We start from the raw sequence: 18,284 nt of genomic DNA on the forward strand, positions 1-18,284 counted from the left end.
TGTATGCTGCAACGATTCATATATGTAAAAAAACAGACAACTGCTGCCAAGGCAAATGTTAAGAGTGTGGCGGAACAGCGGACGCACAAACACGCTATTTGTAAGACAGTAGCAAGTGCATCACAATCGCGCATTGTGCTGTGGTGCGACTCTCGCACCGAGAATGTTCTCGTGCCGGAGCAGCACCGTGTTGTAGATTTCCGTCTCGCGGCACCAAGACTTCTCGTCTCTCGAAGAGAAGATTTTCACAGCGACGTTTTCACCCTGCCACTGTCCGCGCCACACCTCGCCGTACCGCCCCTTGCCTAGTCGAGGAAACGCGACAATGCACATCAACTTGCGTTTAAAAACGCACGGCTGCACATACTTGGTAAGGCTGGCGGGGTTGCTACATTTATCTGTGGTAGGGGTGGCCAAGCTGTAATGTAAAAGTACCCATGAGTTCTGCAAAGTATATATAAGTGTATATATACAGCGAGGGAAAAAAGTATTTGATCCCCTGCTGATTTTGTACGTTTGCCCACTGACAAAGAAACGATCAGTCTATAATTTTAATGGTAGGTTTATTTGAACAGAGAGAGACAGAATAACAACAACAAAAATCCAGAAAAACGCATGTAAAAAATGTTATAAATTGATTTGCATTTTAATGAGGGAAATAAGTATTTGACCCCCTCTCAATCAGAAAGATTTCTGGCTCCCAGGTGTCTTTTATACAGGTAACGAGCTGAGATTAGGAGCGCACTCTTAAAGGGAGTGCTCCTAATCTCAGCTTGTTACCTGTATTAAAGACACCTGTCCACAGAAGCAATCAATCAATCAGATTCCAAACTCTCCCCCATGGCCAAGACCAAAGAGCTCTCCAAAGATGTCAGGGACAAGATTGTCGACCTACACAAGGCTGGAATGGGCTACAAGACCATTGCCAAGCAGCTTGGTGAGAAGGTGACAACAGTTGGTGCGATTATTCGCAAACGGAAGAAACAGAAATGAACTGTCAATCTCCCTCGGCCTGGGGCTCCATGCAAGATCTCACCTCGTGGAGTTGCAATATCATGAGAACGGTTAGGAATCAGCCCAGAACTACACGGGAGGATCTTGTCAATGATCTCAAGGCAGATGGGACCATAGTCACAAAGAAAACAATTGGTAACACACTACACCGTGAAGGACTGAAATCCTCCAGTGCCCGCAAGGTCCCCCTGCTCAAGAAAGCACATATACATGCCCGTCTGAAGTTTGCCAATGAATATCTGAATGATTCAGAGGACAACTGGGTGAAAGTGTTGTGGTCAGATGAGACCAAAATGGAGCTCTTTGGCATCAACTCAACTCGCCGTAGTAGTAATAGGTTTTACCCTTTTAACTGGCACAGAAAACTGACCTTTATTCAAGGCATCATGTCTGCAATTCGCCGTGTTTGGAGGAGGAGGAATGCTGCCTATGACCCCAAGAACACCATCCCCACCGTCAAACATGGAGGTGGAAACATTATGCTTTGGGGGTGTTTTCTGTTAAGGGGACAGGACAACTTCACCGCATCAAAGGGATGATGGACGGGGCTATGTACCGTCCAATATTGGGTGAGAACCTCCTTCCCTCAGCCAGGGCATTCAAAATTTGTCGTGGATGGGTATTCCAGCATGACAATGACCCAAAACACACGGCCAGGGCAACAAAGGAGTGGCTCAAGAAGAAGCACATTAAGGTCCTGGAGTGGCCTAGCCAGTCTCCAGACCTTAATCCCATAGAAAATCTGTGGAGGGAGCTGAAGGTTCGAGTTGCCAAACGTCAGCCTCGAAACCTTAATGACTTGGAAAAGATCTGCAAAGAGGAGTGGGACAAAATCCCTCCTGAGATGTGTGCAAACCTGGTGGCCAACTACAAGAAACGTCTGACCTCTGTGATTGCCCACAAGGGTTTTGCCACCAAGTACTAAGGCATGTTTTGCAGAGGGGTCAAATACTTATTACCCTCATTAAAATGCAAATCAATTTATAACATTTTTGACATGCGTTTTTCTGGATTTTGTTGTTGTTATTCTGTCTCTCACTGTTCAAATAAACCTACGATTAAAATTACAGACTGATCATTTCTTTGTCAGTGGGCAAACGTACAAAATCAGCAGGGGATCAAATACTTTTTTCCTTCACTGTATATTGACAATTTTCGGCACAATACGGGTAATATTCATTATTCTTCTCAACTATGATAGTACGTTCTACGTTATGCCCTTGCGATAGTCGCATGCGGTGGATTAAAGAGCCGCATGCTGCTTGGGAGACGCCAGTTGGCCACCTCTGGTCTACGGTAAATGTATCAAATATCTTCGTCTCCATTAACCAATACATTTATTCGATTCGTGTAACCTAAAATAATAACTACCCAAATGCTCAAGAGGTAAACATTTCCCAGAATTCACTCAACACAAATGTTCAAGGCACCGCACAAAAAACTCCGTGCGTCTGGATGCGAATAAGGTTCAGTACCGGCGGGTCAAGCGTCAACATCTGCCACCTTACCGACGCATTCAATGAGCGTGATTTGACGAGCCACTGTCCGCTGTACAAGAAAAGGGAGGCCTGAGCCACTGCCCGATGTACAGGAGTGGTCCAACAAGTCCTGCCATTGGGGGAAACAAAAAGCAAATTAATTTTGTTGTCAATGGCGCACTAAAACATACCACGGATGATTAATGTTGAATGCGTGTATGTTGAACTTATTGCGCATCGTACATAGCCGGTGCGAAAGAAGTTCAACATCCATAAATACATGCACTCTTTGGTTCTTTCGGTAAAGCCACGTAGGTTTATTTTATTTTCTACCTACGTGACTTTACCGAAAGAACCAAAGAGCATAGATTCCTCCAGTCACGACAGCTTCGAATCAAGATAAATACCGGGCAAGAAAGGCTAAATGGGAGACTAAATGTGGGGCTAAATGGCAACCTGCATACGTTTGTTGAGTTACAGTTGTCACAAGCCCATACCAGTCGAACTGTGAGTTGTGAACGTGTTGGCCCCTTCGGCAAAAGCGCGACATCCAATTTACGACAAATTCCCCTCTTGCATTAACTTGTTAGTATGTGCAAACACTGTACATATGCTTCCCATTATCGGTGAAAGGAGTTAACTTCATTGAGGACAAACATCAGATAGCATGTATAAAATACAGCTATTGTGTTTAAACCCAGACTGGTGTTTAGGTGTGAAACTAAATAGCTGATGTATTTGGCTCTTCACTCGTGACATCCAAACCAATGTCTATATATCGCTGAAATTATAATAATTATTTCAGACGATACACTGACGTAAAGTATACTGCTTGAGAGTAAAAAGGAGTTAAGTGCTAGTTTGTCCAGTACTCTACTTCACGGGACAATCATTGAAGGCAGATCGAGATCAAAATTATGAAATGAAGTTATAAATAAGGGTGAGATGGAGCAACATTTGAAAGCTGAACTTGACAAGAAAACCCAATATAACAATGCCTCTAAAGAAGAAAGATTTGAATCAGTGCATACTTCTCCTGCTCGGACATTTGGATTGGAAACATGAACAGAGATGGGGAGGATTGAACAAAAAGCTCAAAAATGCACTAAGAAGTTTGGAGAGATACGCACTTGGGATTATGCAGAGAAAGGGAACAAGGATTGGAGAAGGTATGGCCCGGTTCGAGGCACTGAGTTTGGCCGGTTTAGAAAGGCAAACGGACCTCGGCAGGGCGCATCGCTGGAAGGGATGACGGTCGCTGGGCGAGATAAAGTACGCGGTGGCAGCCAAACAAGAGGCGCAGCACAGAGGTGGAGCGATTGAGATCAGCTCGTGAGCAGGTGCTAGGTGGGGATTGTTGTATCACGGGGATGTAACAATCCAGAAGTGGATTGATCATGGCTGATAAAGATGATGATGATGATGATGATTTCACTCTCGTGTTCCAAAAGCAAATTATAGCAATCAAACAGCTCTATAGTGCTTAATCTCCACCATGAGAGTCATATTCTTGGTTCTTTCGGTAAAGTCACGTAGAAAGGGAAACAATAAAATAATAAAAACATAAAACAATATTATTTTATTGTTTCCCTTCTACGTGGGGACTTTACCGAAAGAACCAAGAATATGAATCCCTGCAGTCACGAAAGCTTTAAATCATAAGAGTCATGTTACAAAGTACTGATGACCTGCCCTGATATGCCAGTAGTGTGACAAACACCAGGCAAACACATAAACAGCACGAGTGTAGCTAGGATGCCAAAGCCATGAACCTACTACTGCCCAATCACAAACTGTTCCATTGGCTTCACTTATGTAACATGCTACTTCGTGACATTTAATCTGCATGACCCAACAATTTATCAGTCCAAAGTACGAGCAACACAACAGCAACATGACTACTCATATAATGGATAACCTTGTAACAAATATAACTTGCATCGTTTACCCTTTGGTAACAAAAAAAACCCACGATGACATTTAATACTGCGACATCAAAAAAACAATATTCTCGAAATATATTAACACTTGTTTATAATGCAAAACAAATGTCTGACCTTTAACATTAAAGCATATGATTTATCATATTGATTTTTCAGCGTTGCCCGTAAAAACGCTAACCGATCAATAAGCGTCACCACCAAAGATCTTCCGCGGCAGTTCACAGGCAGTGGTTGGGATTTCCCACTTCTTCAGATGGTGCTCAACATCTCCCATCGGGGCCCACCGGTGTCAACGTCACGGAAAGTGGCGCTTAATTTTGTATCGCGACGATGGGTCGAGAGTTGACTTATCTGGTCGAGAGCCCTTGGAAACACAATTTGAAACCTGCCAGAGAGAGCTACACCTTGGCAGACTGGCCAACGTCAAACTCAAACGGAGTTACTGACCCCCCCCCCCCGCACGCCTTGGAAATCGGAAATGTTTATAATCCCGCTTCAGAGCTGTCAATGAATATGTAATATTTAAAAATACTTTTTTTTTAAACACTCTTTAATGAAATGTACCGTACGAGTAACGGCAGAACTCCACGACTCCAGGAAGTGGCCCCGAGGCTTGCCACAACGTAAGGGGGCCGTGGTGATTTACAGCCAACGTGAGTTGAGCGTGGACAATTAGACCCGTAAAAAAAGATTGTTTAAAATATATATTTTTATGTTTAATGATAGAATATAGTCTTGTCATCAGTATGACATACCTATACCAAGTTTGCAGTCGATACGACATTGGGAAGACGGTTGAAATTGAGTTACAAGATTTGAGGACACGACAACAGACGGAGCGAGTTAAATAAAAGCGTGGAAAAACAGAAGAGTACCACCCAACATTTCAAGTGTCGATAATGCTCTCGCACCATTGGAGCAAAAACATCATCGCAAACCATGCTGAATAATACCGCGGTGCACAACCCGAAAACACATTAGAGAGCCCGACCGAATTTGGATTCACTCGGAGAATAATTATAACTTCAACGTGCAACGTGCACAGTATTCGCTTACTGTTTTCGACAGAGAACAAATCAGAGGTGTGGTGGTGAGATGTCATCTTCCTCGCCTGGTATGCAGGAGGCCGGGGGTTCGATCCCGACCCCGACGCCTGTATACTTCGACTTTGCGTGTTCTCCCCGTGGTCGCGTGGATTTTTTTTTCCGGATCCTCCGGTTTTTCCCTCCATGTTTAGAATCATGCATTTAGATAGTTTTTTATTATTTTAAAGTGCTATAAATGTCCAAATGGTGGGCCACCTTGTTGAGCTATCATTGGTGGCCAGGTCGCTTCTGAAAAATAAGTTAATACCTCAGTGGGCTTTGCCTGGTAGGATGGGGATGGTTTAGTTTTTATTTATATGTGTTTGGGTGATTTGTTTACCCACTAGCAGAGCTAATGGAGGGGGGTGGGGTGGCACGTGCCCCCCCCCCCCCAATGATCCGATCGAAATCCCTAATTTCGATTGGATCATTGGGGTTTGTTAGTAATAAATCGGCATTTTGCGACCCCCACTGCGTAGCATATTATTACATTCCAGGGACTCTATGAGATGATAGGACAATAGTCCGAGTCCATAATTGGCAATAAGTAACGGCAAAGCGGTTATAAGTGACTCACAGAATTGTGCTTAGTTGCCTATACAGTCCACGACTTCCCTGAAGGTATTCACCTTCAGCGAGCGCGATGGCGATCACACAACGCGGTTCGAATTCGACCTTCGATCGATGGCTGTGCCTTCGCCGCACACGCGTGAAATAAAAAGCAATGGACAGGTCCTTACTTACTAAAATCTCCTCTATCGTTTTTCATTGCTGGAGGGGTTGCCCCTCCCTACCTGAAAATCCTGGCTCCGCCATTGTGTTTACCTTTCTTGTACTTTGCACTACTATCATGTTTTTGTACTGTTTGTTGTTGTAACGTTCTTACTCGCCCCTATGGGACATCTGTGAAAAAGAGCTTTAGGTCATCAGATTCCTCCAGTATCAATAAATAATGATCTGACTCTAACAAGCGGGAAGGCAGTCACACAATGAGCCGGTGCCAACACTTGCCCGAGCTCTGTAGTCCTCTATACATTAAGGTGTCATCGGCCAATTAATGAGTGTTCATGTGTGGGAGGAAACCAGAGCACCCAGAGCAAACCCACGTGTGCGAGGGAGGAAACACTATTCCATACAGACAGAACAGGTGGAGTCCACATTTTGCTGTGCCGCCTTCTCCTGGAAAGCCAGGGTACAAAGATCCCCCGTACAGCCTGAACAGACTGTTGGGGAACGTTCTATCAGTGAGCACCTACGAAGGCCGGAACAGCGCACGTGGGAGTCGGCGGCCAGTACCACGCCGGGTCGCTATCGTCTCCCCGGTGGCGATTATTAAACACTGCACCAAGTACTCATTTGAGGCCGAGTCAGTTGAGGCCCAGGACCAGTTTAAATAACCGTCACTGGTGTTGGCCGTGAGCGGGAATCAAACTCGGGCCGCGAGGTTCGTAGTGCAGCGCGGTAACCGCAACACAAAGCATCGCGCGCTTTCAAATGCGCTTATTTGACGGTCGGGAACGCTCTTCCTTCCGATATTCGGAAGCCACTGCAGCGATGCACTTTTAATTCTAGATTGAAAAACTAATTTCGTTTAAACTGATTTTTTGTGTTAAGTTTGCCGTCTTTCCCCGGCACCTCCGATCAGCGCCGTTGGCTACGTACGGTGCGAAAGAAGTTCAACATACATACAAGCAATATTTGTGCCGCGATCCACCAACCCTGGCTGCCTTTCGTGGTGAAGTATTACAGGCCACGTGCAGCATAGCCTCCACCGCCTGGCTCGAGTCACGTCCATGCAGCGAGCGTACGAGCGACGGCGGTTGTGGGGGGGGGGGGGGGTGGTGAGCACTCACGGCAAGGGTGCTGTCGCCCACGTTGGACGTGATGAGCCCGTCGGCGGCACCGCGCTCCACGTCGCGAGCGTGCAGGTGGCGGGCACGCTGCTTGTGCAGCGATCGGCACAGCAGCGCGGCGGCCGTCAGCAGGGCCACGAGGACTACGAGAGGGCCGGCGATGACCACTGCCAGGGTGCCCGGGCTGTACGGAAGCACCTCGATCTCGTCTGTAAAGCAACGAGAGGCACGTGTGCATCACGCATGCACGCAGCGCGTGCAGTAGAAAACCCTGGTGTTAATTGCATATGTAGTTGTCCTTCCCCACCGGCACCTCCGATTAGCACGTTTGGCTATTTACGGTGCACAAGAAGTTTAACATACATGCATGCGTGTGCCACCAAGGGCTCATTCTCAAAAGGTCAGCTAGAATATATATTTTCCCCATTTTATGGCAGTGTTATTGAAGAATGTATTGATGTCTTTTTGTTAATTACACAATAGGTCATATTGCAAGTAACAGCACACATTGCTTCATGGTGTGGTTCAGCAATCCAGATACACCGAATGAGAAATACGTTAATTAATCCGGTTTTACTACGTACAAGCGTGATTTAAACGTGAATAATGCATAGAACTGCTGTGCTACGGCACCTGATTCAATGGCTAAATGGAAAGACCTATTCTCCAGATGGAGCCTGCTCATCATTCCTCTATGAAACGACAGATTAAAGCGCGCTCGTTCTATAGCTCGAAGACAGATCTATAAACATATTCTTGGTTCTTTCGGTAAAGTCACGTAGAAGGAAAAGAATAAAATAATAAAATTCTCACGACGTTTCGACTGCAACACAAGCAATCATCATCAGGTGTGAAAACCACAGCAAGAAAATTAGAAAAATAAAAAAGACGCCTGATGGTTCAATGAGCCACTCTGTCTACAGGAAAGCTACCCATACAGATGCTTACCTGAAACCGGATTCCCACCACCATCCATCCCAGAAGAATTCCCTCATCAAGACTCTGCACCATAGAGCCCAATGCATATCCGACCAGGAACACATAGCCAGTGAACTCAAGCACGTACACCAGCTCTTAAGGCTAATGGTTACTCCGACTACACAATCTGCAAAGCTATCACTCCAACCATGAAGAAGGACCCTCTTGAGGAGCCTTTCAAAACCATCACTTTACCCTACATTGCGGGGATCACAAAAAATATCTCCAAAATCTTGAATAAACACAAGATCCAGGTCCGATTCAACACATTACATAAAATCCGTAATCTGGTTCCGTCTGTAAAAGATGTGATTCTGGACATACAGTACCCTGGCGTCTACAAACTAAGTTGCCTCTGTGGTAGTAGTTACATTGGAGAAACCAAACGACATGTCTCGGACCGCATCCGTGAACACAAAGCAGACCTAAAACACGGTAGGACCAACACCTCGGCCGTGGCAGATCACTGTTATAATTCAGTAGGCTCACATAACATTGACTTCTCCAAGACAGAGGTTATTTGCAAGCCATCTGGCTACCATGAGAGATTCGTTCATGAGGCTATCCACATATACAAACACAGAGACAATTCAAACCAAGAAGATGGATTCTGGCTTAGCAATCATTTGAAGGATTTAATAAACCATTTCGGGTCTTAATTGATTGTTCACGCTTACGATGGCTTTCAGACCGCATCCATTATTTTCATCTCCCCCCTCCTCTTTTCCGAACATAGATGGACTCGTCCACCTGAATAACTGCCAAATCGCTCTCCGTGGTGCTAACGTTAAAAAAAACGCCACTTTTTTCAAATTTTCTTGCTGTGGTTTTCACACCTGATGATGATTGCTTGTGTTGCAGTCGAAACGTCGTGAGAATTTTAAATTTTTATTATTTTATTGTTTCCCTTCTACGTGACTTTACCGAAGGAACCAAGAATATGAATCCCTGCAGTCACGAAAGCTTTAAATCAAGATCTATAAACGTTACAGAATGTATGGTCCCAAATTTAAACCCTGGGATTGATCCATGTTTCCAACATGTTTTCAGGTTAATAATAGCCGTGGGGAGAGTTTGGTTATTACAAGCGGGGCACTTTAGGTTTGCAACTAAATCTCTATACCAGGAAGCAGCTTTATCAATGTAATTAATGTTAAAAAGCCAAATCCTTCACGATAAGTCAGTGTCAAGTATGTTTCATGTTTGGGCTGGTGCATAAACTGGTAACGCTAAACATGCATTTATAAAAAAAAATGATTAGCACAAGAAGAAGAATTAAAATATATTATTAAACGAATGAAAGTCGAATGATTCGTCAATAAAGTTTCTGTTTTGCAATGTAATTACCGGACGGTAATTTTAGGAGTGCGCAGGCTACTGAATGATAATCTGCATTCTGCCGCAAGATACACCACCGTATATTTCGGCGCTAAAATGCTCCCTCATTGGCAGGACCCATAAAGGAGTATTCTGTTTCACCTACTCGGGACAGTAAACATTTCATAGCTTTCCACAAAAAAGGTTTTCCGCTACCTAATTAGGCGTGTGCACATTACATGTTCTTCCATGCCAATGAGCATTCCGTGAAAGCATAGTTTGTGAATGAAAAACACACGTTACCTTTCCGTCTCGAGCATGACGCTACAAATTATGAATATAGCAAATGCGCATATATTTTTTATGCATGTGCAGACAAATCTAGTGTAAAGTCCCAAGCCCTGAATTATGTTTTATTCAAACAGGCAGACCGAGTGAAAATATTCATGTATTGCAGGGTTGGAAGCGGATTGTACCTGCATGTGACAGAAATTACTTATTCAAGTTATGTTTGTCCGCAGCACCATTAGCATGAACTATTATATTCTTGGTTCTTTCGGTAAAGTCACGTAGAAGGGAAACAATAAAATAATAATATAAAATAATAAAATTCTCACGACGTTTCGACTGCAACACAAGCAATCATCATCAGGTGTGAAAACCACAGCAAGAAAATTTTCTTCTCTCGAAATTTTCACACCTGATGATGATTGCTTGTGTTGCAGTCGAAACGTCGTGATAATTTTATTGTTTTATATTTTTATTATTTTATTGTTTCCCTTCGACGTGACTTTACCGAAAGAACCAAAAATATGAATCCCTGCAGTCACGAAAACTTTAAATCAAAACATGAACTATTATTCAAAATGTATGAAACATTTATTACTGCAGCTTCAGTTTTTCACATCATCTGCCAAACTACGTCAATATTCGAGAGTAGATAGCCACCGCAGCATTATACGTGCACTATATTGAAACTCAAATCCCTTGAAGTCTCATTTAAAAGCACATTTATTAACGGGACTTGAGTTGTATTTTTTGCGAATAACACGAATAACCGTCATGTACATTTCAAACAGACAATATTGACGCTGATACCAGTTTCTATGAATAGCAGCACTTCAATATTCAGTTTCAATGAGTAATGACTGTACACAGGGTTTAAAAGCAGACATATGGAAAAATATTGTTTTAATGTGATGGTGTAATGTTTGCGCTTTTGTTGAGGAGCATTAACATTAACTATTCATGTGGAACAAGGTTTGCCTCTTCGCTAATGAATGCAGTAAACAAATCCTCTCAATAGAAACTCAGCAGCAGGCAATAAACCTCACTGTCAATGTCTAATTTCATTGGAATACTCTTCACGGAAATCCTTTTGATCAAACAAATGTTCGTTTTGCCAATACCGTCGGTAGATGCAAGGTTTATCACAGCTGCAATATATAAATGCAGTGAGCAACGACTGTTTTCCAATGCATAAACATTAAAATACACTTTTTACACACCGCCTGCAATAAGGAAATGTATCATCGGTGTTCGACTAGTGCGTGAGGACACTGGAAGGGAAAAATCATGGCTCACACATCCCATGACCTCTCCAACGTACCCAACAGACACAAATTATATTAATGATAGAGGCCAATGCACTGTCCTGCACCATTTCAACCTTCTGTGTCTCGTCAGAGCTTTGCTGTTGGCTGTGGCCACTGCCGAGATATTTTTGTATTGTGCCGGCTTGTGTTTCGACGTCACATGCCTCAACTATAAAGAGTTTATGCATCGATATGGCGGTGTAGCCATGAAGCTCCGGCGTGATTTTCTACATTTTGCCAACTTCACCGTGAAGCCACTTCTGAACGTTGTGGCAGTGCTCTGCCGACAAGCACCGGCATCCAAAATGTCGATCAAGCAAATAGTCACAAGACTTTACACAGTCACCGTAGCCATGTGATATTCCCACCTATACCTCTTTTATAACAGGATTGTGTACATTCTACACGACTAAAATGTCGGTTCTTATACAATGCATCTGCAGCAATATTTCGCGCAGATTACATTGTTCACATATTTACCATGGCTGCCGTTCACCCATTGAGATATAACCGTTACGTTTCTGGTTAACTATTCTGTTGAGTTATCAGTTGTTTTTTGACCATGAGATTAGCAACAGATAGCAGACTCTTCCTACCGTGCCACAGGGCCTATGTCTACAATGAAGCATGCTTGCAGGAATTGACCTTTTGACCCCATGTAAGCTAGTTCAGTGACAAGCACTCTCATCAATATACTACCCATCTGCCTAATTTTCCATGTCACTCTAAAATGCAGAACATCTGTTGTGCAATTTTGACATATATTACTTTCTCTTCTCCTCTATTACATTATTAGAAGAAGCACATTAACTTTTGCATGGATGCCCTCTACAGACATTTCTGATTGAAAACCAGAAACTATGGTTTGTTTTTAAAATAACAGCCTCTAAAAAATACCTGCTGAACATATGGGAATTTTACGTCACTTTAAAATGAAAACATGTTTGTGCAAGCGTGGGGGTGATTTTAAAGGTGCACCATTAGCTTGGTCTTTACCTGTGCCTATTTATTACGCACTTTTAAGTGCACTATGCCTGAATGAATTATCTGTGCGATTTGAAAATAAGATTTTGGCATTAATGCGGTTCGCCCCTGTTTACTGCAATTTCCCCAAGACACCCCAGAAATGTGTAGAACATAGGCCTAGTATAGCATTTATAGACGGTCAATTCCACAATAAAAAATAGGATGTACATATGACATCACAGGCCTTACAGACACCTTGCACACTGTTTTGTGTGTCATGCTATACCTGCTGTCGACTCACATTGTATTATTTACAAAACAAACAGTACCGATGGTGACATTTGTGATTCTACGTGTCCAAATTCAGCCGTTCATCAATCCACTGCTGGACAAGGGCCTCCCCACACCGCACCGGTCGCAGGCGTTATTTTCCCATACCTCACCATGCTTGTCAATACGGGTTGGTGAATGCAGGCTTCAGACACAGGGAGTTATGCATTCAACACAGCAATGGACGTTCCTGCACTGCCCTCTGCTGGCCACCATGTCGTCCTGCAAGCCTATGATCCATACTCTTTGGTTCTATTGAGTAAAGTCACGTATTTGGTAAAGTCACCTACGTGACTTTACCCAATAGAACCAAAGAGTATGGATCCTAGCAGTCACGAAAGCTTTAAATCTAGAGAAGCCTATGATCACCTACTCGTGCACAGAGGTCACCTCGCTAAATACCATCCAACTGCTCAGCTTAATACTGGCGGTGGTGGCTATGCACGTGGCCTGTAATCCAGCACTGTGGAGACGAGGATTAGTGGACCACACAAACGTCGTGAAACTCCATTTTCGTGGGTGTCGAGATGCCATAACCCTGGGTCGCCAGGAGAAGGCAGTAGAGTAAGTGTACTAATCGCAATGTTTTGATTTAAAGCTTTCGTGACTGCAGGGATTCGTATTCTTGGTTATTTCGGTAAAGTCACGTAGAAGGGAAACAATAAAATAATAAAAATACAAAACAATAAAATTATCACGAGAAGATGGATTCTGGCTTAGCAATAATTGGAAGGATTTGATAAACCATTTCGGGTCTTAATTGATTGTTTACGCTTACGGTGGCTTTCAGACCGCATGCATTATTTTCGACTCCTCCCTCCTCTTTTCCGAACATAGATGGACTCGTCCATTTAAATAACTGCCAAAACGCTCTCCGTGGTGCCAACGTAAAAAAATAACGCCACTTTTTTCAAATTTTCTTGCTGTGGTTTTCACACCTCATGATGGTTGCTTGTGTTGCAGTCGAAACGTCGTGAGAATTTTATTGTTTTATATTTTTATTATTTTATTGTTTCCCTTCTACGTGACTTTACCGAAAGAACCAAAAATGTGAATCTCTGCAGGCACGAAAGCTTTAAATAAAACTTTAAGATCCAACCAGCTCGGCAAGGCCCTATGTGGCGGACAGACTGCGTCTACGTGTCTAAGCGTGCAGCCCAGCACACGGCTGTGCAGTGCTTACCAGGGACGGCCACGGTGGCGAGACGTTATCTCACTCGGCTGGTATAAAAGAGGCCGTGGGTTCGATCCCAACACTCTTGACGCCTGTATATTTAGAGTTTCTTCCTTCTTTTCCCCTCCACATTTAGAATCAACGTGCGCTTAGAGCATTTGGCTGCTTATAAATTTCCACATGATAGATAAGCCGCTTTGTTGCGATATCATTTGTGGCCAGGTCGCTTCTGAAAAAGAGCTACGGAGGGTCAGTGGGCCTTCACCTGGTAAAATAGGAAATAGTTTACGTTTGAAATAGTTTATAGTTTACCATCAGGGGGCGGTGTGGCGGTGAGGTTGGAGTTGCACCAGTCTCCTGTGCAGCACTCGATCACCACTTGGCTGGTCGAGGCGGGGGTGCTGCAGGTCAGCCGTACTTGCTCGGCATTGGGAAGGCAGCCTTTCAGTTCCACGTAGCGCCCATTAGTCAGCTCTAGGGCGGAATAGCAGCGCTGCCCGTTGCACTGAGACTCTTCGCCGCAGATGCCTTCGCACGCGCAGACAAACGGCGGGCTCTCCAAGCCCACATCTCATACACGGGGAGGCACGGAGAGTAAATGTGTTAATACACACGCGGCGAGTTAATGGTTGGTCGTTAGTTTGTTGGTACAGAATCGTTTCAATTGGTTATTTTGTAGAGCGACTTAACAAAACAGTATTCAATCTAAGTGTCTTCCTGCTCAAATGAGCAATGGGCAGCTATCTCCCATCTCTGTAGGCAGGACACCGACATCACTCTGCAATGTCCAAAGGATGAGCACTAGTGACTTTCTACAAAGCGTGCACGTTGAACTTCGTTCGCACCGTACGTAGCCAACCGTGATAATCGGGAGGTGCGGTGAAAGGACAACAAAACTAAACACAAAAAGCAGTTCTACAGATTTTGAGTTTTCAATCAAGAAGATTTCAAAGTGCATGGCTCCATGTGACTTCCTAATATCTGAAGGAAGAACCTTCCAGGTGGCCGCAAAAGCACATCGGAAAGCGCGCAATTGCAGTGACCGTCTTTGTACGACAGTTAGCCAAAAGCCGCGGCGAGGATGACCGTGAGAGTTTGCGTGATGATGGGTTTATGCTCCTTGACCAGATCTGCAAGGTATTGTGGGCCATTTGTGGCGAGCACTTTTAACGAGTAAAATGTAAATATCTATTTAATGTAGAACTTTGTATTGCTACATTTTCATTTGAAATATCAACAATACATACATTACCACCTGTAGTGGGGTCCATTCAAATATAGAGACAATCAATATTAATCCACTCTGTTAATGCCGACTGAAACTTCAAAGAGTGCGTTAACAGCAGTGTACCATGTGCATAATGATTGCACCTTGACCCTGCTGTTATGATGTTTTGGTTAATGGACCTTCTTCATGTACGGCAGTTTCAAGGACCACGGTGGTAACAGATTAAATAACCTGGGGTTATTCAGAATAATTTACCAAACCGCGTTCCATACTTGAATGATACTTGTAAAGCTAAAAATTATGGAGAAAAAAACTGAAATATTCTCACACATTCTTAAGTAAACATATACAGAAACCGATTTTTTTTTATTCGTTCAGCTGCTATTTAATAAAAGGACAAATAAAAAAATTATATTTCTTGCCACAAGAGGGCAAACCTGCATAACGAACAGCCTGCACACAGCAACTAGTTAAATCATCTTGGCCATGACAAACAAAAGCTCTTACCTAATGCCGCATATAAAAAAAATTGCAAAACTCACTACAATAACTTACTTTTATTATCAGTATTCCGCATGTCAAATGTCTGGCATTTCTACTGAATTTCTTTAAACTATTAAATGGAAGAAGATGATGAGACTGTGGCCCCCTGGAGGTGCTCCGGTTCTACTCCCACGTGTATAATAAACACTCGTGATGAATTCGCTGAAAACATCTTCTTTAAAAAAACCCAATGTAGCAGCAACAGCAGGACCCCCCCCCCCCCTTCTTAAAAAAAAACAGTCCTAACGTCTCGGCGTGGATTTTTCCCTGGATACATAAGTAAACTTGGCACACAAACGGTCGCGTTATTTGAAGTCCAGTGGAGAATGTAAACGGCGTAGCCACATGCCCCATGCCAGGGCCTTCGCAGATCCTTGCTGCGTGCAGCTGTTACCTTTGGCTGCGAATGATGACACACAGAAGTAGGTCAGCGTGGCGATGCTCACCACCCACACCCCCATGGCAGCCGCGTACGCTGTGGCTGCAAGACAAATGCACGCACACACACACACACGCGCGCACAAAAAAAACTAATTCACTTTTGAAAAATACGTCTTAGAAACGTCCGCGAATCGCAGACTTCTCCACGAAGAACGCGGGCTCCGCGGCATAGACTACAACCGCGCCGTGCGTATCAAGATAAGTTAGCGGACAGGAATTCCGTCATGTCCTGCACAACTAAAGGCAATATCATTCTGGCACAAAACAGCGATACGCTGTGCATGGTAGCCCACAAATGGCCTACGCTGGCACTTTATCTGTGTCACGGGTGAGAAATTTTGGCAGGGAAAATGAGATCGGAAGAATGGTCAATACATGGCAAGGAAACCGGTAGTGTTTACCACTCAGGAGTCGCTACTAAAATAGAATACTGAAGCGGCAACTATTCATTGTTCTTGGGACATTATTCGGGTTTTGGAGGTGAAAACTGTGGGCACAGAACTTTTCTGCAAAGTAAGCCCGAGGCAGACTTTCCTTCACGAGTGTAAAAAAAAAAGCGGACTAATAAGTGTATCTTTGCTAAAATGACCATGGAGAGTGGAGCTCATCCCTGCTGGTGGCCCTGAGTCTGTGGTGGAAATTCCACATTCCAGTGGCAGAGGCTGGTATATCCAATTTTGCAAAGGTTAACTACTGTTGGTACTCATTTCACAATGAGTACCGTTAGGGTAAGTGCTGATAACGAGCACCTATGAAGGCAGGCACCACGCCCGGCCACCTTTGTCTCACTAGTGGCGATGTTTACACACTGCACTAAGTATTAATGAGGCTGAGTCGACCTAGGGGAGACCAAGATAATCGTCACTGGCGATGACCCTAAGTGGGTATTGAACCTGGGTCGCCGGGTTCGTAGCACAGCGTGCTAACCGCTACACTGCCGCTCCCCACACCATACACCTGGTCTTATTCTTTTAAATGAAAAAATAGGAATTGTATGCTACATTGGCATGTACCGTACATAGATTGTGTACTCATGGATTATATCTCGATAATGCTACACTACGGATTAATATAACTACAACTGTAAACAACACGAGATGACAATGTGATTCAAAGTGACAATGTGATTTAAAGTGTTATCTACTCAGCCAGGTAATTCTATTACAATTTAAAAAATATCAAATGCATAATTTAAATTGTTAAAACAATTATCGTGGCACTATTTCATGCAAAAGAAAATCCATGGAACAAGTAGCTGGTGCATTGTGTCTATTGGCATCCACAGAAAAAAGCACCTAGCAAATGTAAATGATAATTTTATATACATGGAATACTGAGTGAATGCTATGCAGGTTGTACCATGTAATTCAGTCAAATGTAAAGTGCGCAACATTTAAAGAGGCTACATGTAAAATATTGCTCTCACAAACTTTGCACGTGAACCCCAAAACGTAATGTCACCGCACACTTGAAGCGATACTGTTTAGCATAATTTGTCACACGAGTTTAGGAAATATTACTCATTGCCCAAGGCATAAGAGTTAAATAATAAACTTCCAACACACGTTTTGTAAGTATGCGGGTTAAGCTCTAAAGTATAAGAAAATGGCTGGAGTTTGCTGAAATTTGCACTACTTAAGAGCTTAAACAATTGCTGAAATTTTGCGGTTTTAGTCATTCATTTGTGTCTGCAACTTGCCAGACAGCACACTGTTCCTATCCGCATGTATACATTCTACAGTGCAGACATACGGTATGTACGTACATTATGCATGTAAATACATTACATTGGTTGAAGGATATGACACAGAACCAAAGCAGACAAGCACCACCACACTCTGACAAGTTTACAGAAGCCCCACCATACATTGTCGTCCTTGAGATGTTGTGACAATACAAAAGCCACGAGCTCGTTTTTTCGACTCTCTTTTCGCCTGCCCCAATTTTTATTCTTCGCAAACCCCACACCACAATGGGCCACTGTAACACCCCCCCCCCGCCCCCAAAGTAGAACGTTCCCTCTGTCTGACATACCCCACCGGCAAGCCGTTGGCACTGCGGCTCAATACTTTGAGGGCCTCTGCCCACCGCCACCACCGCAGCCACCACACGTGTTTTCTGTGATCACACCCAAAGTGAGCGTTGGCATTAAACTTCCATGTTGCGAGCGAGCAAGAGGGAACAGAGACAGTTCGCCGGCTTCGCAAACTAATAAATATCGCTCAGTGATAATGACGGTCACAGACGAGACTCGTATACAAAAAAAAAGACACTGCAACTTGCACACTAAAGTGTACAGTGGAATGAATCGGAAGGCTGCAATGACTGCGGCAGTCTGC

General features: G+C 43.7%; 1 protein-coding gene across 2 annotated transcripts in view; it reads right to left on the bottom strand.

Moving 5' to 3' along the window:
• LOC116949450 (activin receptor type-1-like) overlaps positions 1–18,284 on the bottom strand; it is a 55,404-nt gene that overhangs the window by 9,234 nt on the left and 27,886 nt on the right. For both annotated transcript variants that reach the window (XM_032966815.2, XM_032966824.2), the window contains 5 exons: positions 15,899–15,985; positions 14,046–14,303; positions 7,374–7,582; positions 2,523–2,622; positions 159–305 (listed from right to left, as the gene is read on the bottom strand). In XM_032966815.2, the coding sequence (XP_032822706.1) occupies positions 159–305; positions 2,523–2,622; positions 7,374–7,582; positions 14,046–14,303; positions 15,899–15,965 (781 nt within the window). In that variant the 5' untranslated portion in view covers positions 15,966–15,985. The remainder of the gene's footprint in view (positions 1–158; positions 306–2,522; positions 2,623–7,373; positions 7,583–14,045; positions 14,304–15,898; positions 15,986–18,284) is intronic.

The sequence above is a fragment of the Petromyzon marinus genome, chromosome 2 (genome assembly GCF_048934315.1).
Source record: "Petromyzon marinus isolate PM22_M1 ecotype Great Lakes invasive population chromosome 2, UKy_Petmar_22M1.pri1.0, whole genome shotgun sequence".
Lineage (NCBI taxonomy): Eukaryota > Metazoa > Chordata > Hyperoartia > Petromyzontiformes > Petromyzontidae > Petromyzon > Petromyzon marinus.